The sequence below is a fragment of the Petaurus breviceps genome, unplaced genomic scaffold (assembly GCF_028583685.1).
Source record: "Petaurus breviceps papuanus isolate PSGF00001 unplaced genomic scaffold, PetGlider_PUasm1.0 89514, whole genome shotgun sequence".
Lineage (NCBI taxonomy): Eukaryota > Metazoa > Chordata > Mammalia > Diprotodontia > Petauridae > Petaurus > Petaurus breviceps.
In genome coordinates this window covers 7,520-12,155 of record NW_027187066.1, presented here as the reverse complement: position 1 = coordinate 12,155, position 4,636 = coordinate 7,520, and the positions used below count along the sequence as shown (strand labels likewise).

At 54.6% G+C, this 4,636-nt stretch overlaps 1 protein-coding gene and 1 long non-coding RNA gene across 2 annotated transcripts in view; one reads left to right on the top strand and one right to left on the bottom strand.

Annotated features, from left to right (window-relative positions):
* The first annotated feature begins 1,034 nt into the window (after positions 1–1,034).
* The window catches only part of LOC138176467 (cadherin EGF LAG seven-pass G-type receptor 2-like), an 11,064-nt gene continuing 7,462 nt past the window's right edge, over positions 1,035–4,636 (top strand). The window contains exon 1 of the mRNA XM_069107254.1: positions 1,035–1,652. Coding sequence (XP_068963355.1) covers positions 1,336–1,652 — 317 coding nt within the window. The 5' untranslated portion in view covers positions 1,035–1,335. The remainder of the gene's footprint in view (positions 1,653–4,636) is intronic.
* LOC138176468 (uncharacterized) overlaps positions 3,280–4,636 on the bottom strand; it is a 1,687-nt gene continuing 330 nt past the window's right edge. Inside the window, exon 2 of the long non-coding RNA XR_011172245.1 lies at positions 3,280–4,374. This is a non-coding gene — a long non-coding RNA (uncharacterized lncRNA). The remainder of the gene's footprint in view (positions 4,375–4,636) is intronic.

Genomic DNA, 4,636 nt, shown 5'->3' with positions numbered 1-4,636 from the left:
AGAAATAACTGGCCGTGTAACCTTGAGCAAGTTACTTAACCCCGATTGCTTAAAAAAATTGAGAGGGGATATAAAAATAAGGACCCTACCAGGCCTAAAATAAATTCCATTTGTATTTATTGCACCTACTATGTGCCAAGTGGGGCAGCTATGTGTCCCAGTGAATAGAGTGCTGGGCCTGGAGTCAGGAAGACTCGAGTTCAAATCTGGCTTCAGACACTTCCTAGCCATGTGACCCTGGGCAAGTCACTTCACTCTGCCTCAGTTTTCTCCTCTGTAAAATGAGCTGGAGAAGGGAATGGAGAACTGCTCCAATATCTCTGCCAAGAAAACCCCACACAGGGATGACTGAACAACAAATGTGCCAGGCATTGGTCTCAGGGCTGGGGATACATGTGCCCTGGGGCTTCTAAAGGCACCAGCCATAATCGCAAGGTTACTCTGCATTTCGGGCACTCCCAGTCTGGCCAGTCTCTTCAGTTCAGTCCATGCTGCTTTGGCTCCCAGTGCTAGGTAGGCAGTGCAGGCATTATTGCTTCCATTTTCCAGATAAGGACACTGAGGGCTGGTGTAAATGGAGCCTGGGGTCTCCCTCCTCAGAAGCCTTGGTGTGGCCAGCCTTCCCCAAGGCACTGCGGTTCCCCTTTCTGGGTCTGAGGGGATTCCGTTCAAGCCCCAGATCTGGGGCCAGCCAGGCACCGCCTTCTGTCTCTGTAAGGGTCCCTGCTAATGTCCCCCTCCCCAGACAGCACTAGTGGGTCTGGGGGTCACAGGATCCCTCTGCCTCTGAGTGGGCTCTCAGGCTCCAAGGGCCAAGGCAGGACAGGGGGAGGGTCCTTCTGTCTACGGGGTTCCAGAAAGGCTGCATGGAGACCCAGAGCTATACAGACAGGGAGAATTCAAAAGGCAGACTGAGGATGGTGTCATTCTAGCCGCGGGACACAGTGTGAGCAAAGGCATGGAGGTGGGAGAGGATAGAAGGAGCTTGATCAGGGAGAGAGAAGCTTGGAGAGAGCTCGGAGCCGGATTCCCGATGACTTTTCAAGGTCGAGCTAAGGGCAACAGGGGCCATGGACGGCTTTGAGCAGAGAAGTGACATGGTCAGAGTTGTGTGGCAGGAAGATGGCATGGTAGCTCGGAGAGGGCACAGATGGGAGGGGCAGAGACTGGAGACACAGATAGCTGAGCTTCCCTCAGTGTCAAACCCAGACACCAAGGGATGGTCGGGGCTGACTGAAATCAAGGGCCCCGGGTTCAAATCCTGACGCTGGCACTGAGCCCCTGTGAGACCTTACCTAAGTCACTCGCCTGCTCTAGGCCAGCCTGCCCTTCTTTATGATGGGAGGATGGGAGAATAGCTCTGGGGCGTTGGCCCACAATAACAGCACTGTCGGTCTTCCTTCCTGTCCCCTCTGCCCGTGTTCACCAGGAGAGCACTGCGAGGTGAACGCCCGCTCTGGCCGCTGTGCGCCTGGCGTCTGCAAGAACGGAGGCAAGTGCGTCAACCTGCTGGTGGGCGGCTTCAAGTGTGAGTGCCCGGCCGGCCAGTACGAGAAGCCCTACTGCGGGGTGACCACGCGCAGCTTCCCCGCCCAGTCCTTCGTCACCTTCAAGGGCCTTCGCCAGCGTTTCCACTTCACGCTCTCACTCACGTGAGTTCCCCCGAGCGACAGCAGGTCCCCTGGCCACACCAGAGCTCTCTCCTCCAAGTTAGACCATTCACGGTACTTGCCCGTGGGCCCCTTATTGATGAAAGGAGAGACAGGCAGGGTGGCCTGGTAGAAGGCACAGTGAAGTGCCTGGAGCCAGGCCGAGAGGGACAGGTGGCCTCTTCCTAAAGAGGCCCCATGGACTATGCGGGCTCTTAGGGCCTGGCTTAACCGGGAATTGGTCTTTGGGGCAAATGTTCCCTAAATTCTCCTTATGGCCTATGGTTATCTAGAGGTCTCCTCAGACCAGGCCAGTGGCCAGTGAATGGGGCCCAGCTCAGCTCCCACCAGTCACCCCTCAGAGCCCCAGGCCCAGCTTAGCCCCCACCAGCCACCCTTTTGAGCCCTGGTACCCACAGACTCCATTCTCACATCTAACTGTCAGATTCCACATGGAAGTGTGTTGGGGGTTAGGAGGAGACCAGTGGGGGCTGGTACCAGAGAGCATTACTTACCGATAGTTGCTTACACAGAGAGGTAGATGCCCAGAGAGTGGATTCCAGAAAATCAGTTAGAGAGAGGCCTGAGCGGAGAATGGGCTGGGGAGCAGGACAGGGTCATTCTGGTTCTAGACCTTTGTCTGAATGAAAGTTTTGGACTTTCCTGGAGCTGCCCTGGCAGGCTAGGGGCCGTCTGCTCATGGGCTCTGCTGGAGGAGGTTGGTGTGAGACTCAGGAGGGAAAAGTAGAGGATGCTGAGAGACCAGACATCTGCCACCTTCCAGACTTCTGATGCCTCAGAGCTCAGAGGGACCTTGGAGAGTGCCAGGGCCGGCCCAGGGCCCAGTGCATACCCTGGGTCCGATATCCCCACGGGCTGTTCATTATATTAGCCCCTGCTAGAAGGGCACTCAGGATGGGGAGCTCACTACTTCCTTTTGGAGCCTGTCCCCTTTCTGACCAGTGGTCTTCCATGAAAACCCAGGCCATCGCTGACCACCCAGCTTTGGGATCTCAGAGGGAGAAGGGACCTCATCAGCTACTTCTAACCCATACTTGACATGCATGACCCTAAGACCACAGTGCCCCAAGGGAGCCCCTGCTAAGGGTGAACAGATCAAATTGACTTAAGTTGTTCTTGGTGTCCAGCCTTGGTTTGTCCCCCGCCCTGAAACATCCACTCATTGCTCCTGGGTCTGTTCTCTCCCTCTTCCCCCAAAGAGAGTCCTTTCAATACTTGAAGACAGTATCTCATCACCCCAAGTCTTTTCTGAGTTAAACATCTCCCATTGCTTCAGCCAGTCCTCCTGCCACCCGTGATTGCAGTCCTTCACCATCCTGATCTCCCTCCCCTATCAGACATTCTCCAGCTTACCAGTGTCCCTCCTAAAATGTGGTGGCCACACCTGGACACGACCGTCCAGACACGGCCACCCAGGGCAGAGTGTCACCCTTCTAGCTGAGGACACTTGGACCGACAAAGCAGCCCAACATCACATTCACCTCCTTGGGTGACAAAGTTGAGTTACAGCAAGCTCACAGTCCACTAAGACTTCCAGATCCTTTTCATACCAATGATTGCCTAGCCATACCTCTCCTGTTCTGGATTAAAAAAAAAAAACATCGAACAATTTGAATCAAACTTTACGTTTACCTCCATTAAATTTGATCGTATTAGCTTCAGCCCACCATTCCAACCTGGAAAGAACTTAAAGAGGGGCCCATCCCCAGGCAGACCTTTGAATTGCCCCAGACTTTAGTTTTCCAGTGAATGCGCCAGGGGCATCACATTTCTGATCACCAACACACCAGGGCTTTCCCTTTGGGGGCTGCTCACTGCTCCCGCTAAGGTCTGAGTAGCTCAGGAAATTTTTTTCTCCCTGGCCTCAGCCTTCAATCTGGCCAGGCTGAGTCTTTTTGCCAGAAAACACTCACTTTTCCTAGGCAGAGACTGACACAGATATACTGGTTGCCCTGGCCTTCACCATTCCAGCTGACATGTATTTTCCTGGCTTTGGGAGTGGCCATGGAATCTCAGGACATAGCAGTTGAAATGGTGTTTTCAGTGGCCCATTGTGGGCAACCAGATGCTGGTCCTGGGTTCTTTGAGCTCTCAGACACTTGCTTTCCCGAATGTCTTTAGAGAGGAGAGCCAGAGGGGGCAGGTCCTTCCCCAGAAGGAAGGACTATTTGCATGGCACCTCCTGCCTGGGCCAGGCTGAGCAGAGCAGGCCAACAGATGGCTGTGATCTCTTGATGGGGATCGATTTCACATCTCATGTCACTCGTGGAGCTGTGACCCAAGGAAGCTGATGGTCAACTTTGGCTGAGAGCAGAGGTGGCCTGTGCCCATGCCTTGGCCAGGCCAGGCTCCGGACAGGCTAAAGCAACAGTCCTTCAGGGTTATTCTCAGGCCATGGTGGAGACCCAAAGACTCCAGAGGCCTGGGAGAGCTCCCTCCAAATACTGACAGGGCTCTTATCTGGAAAAGAACCAGCCTGTTCTCCTTGGCCTCAGAGGCTAGAATCAGGCATGAAGGGGGGAAGGTGCCAGGAGACCCATCTTTGGAGATCAGGCGACATTCCCGATGCTGAGAGCTTTCTCAGAGGTGGATGGAGGCTGTGGGCTCTGTTGGGGACTTCTAGTAGAAGTTAAAGGACCACTGATTATCGAGGGCTAAGGAAATCTTGGGTTTATGCAGATCAATTGGGTCACTTCTGAGGTCACTGCAACAAGATGTGGGTGCTTTGATTTTTATAGTCACAGCTTTGGACTTAAAAACTGAGGTACAGACAGCCTCAGGGGGTGGGAGGAGTCCTAGGGGGCAGGTCAGACCCATGGTGGGCTCCCTAGGTCCATTCTCTGTCCTGAGGCCCCTCCCAGCCCTCACATCCCCTGTTCTCAGGCCCCTCCCAGCCCTGACACCCCCTGTCCTGAGGCCCCTCCCAGCCCTGACATCCCCTGTCCTGAGGCCCCTCCCAGCCCTGA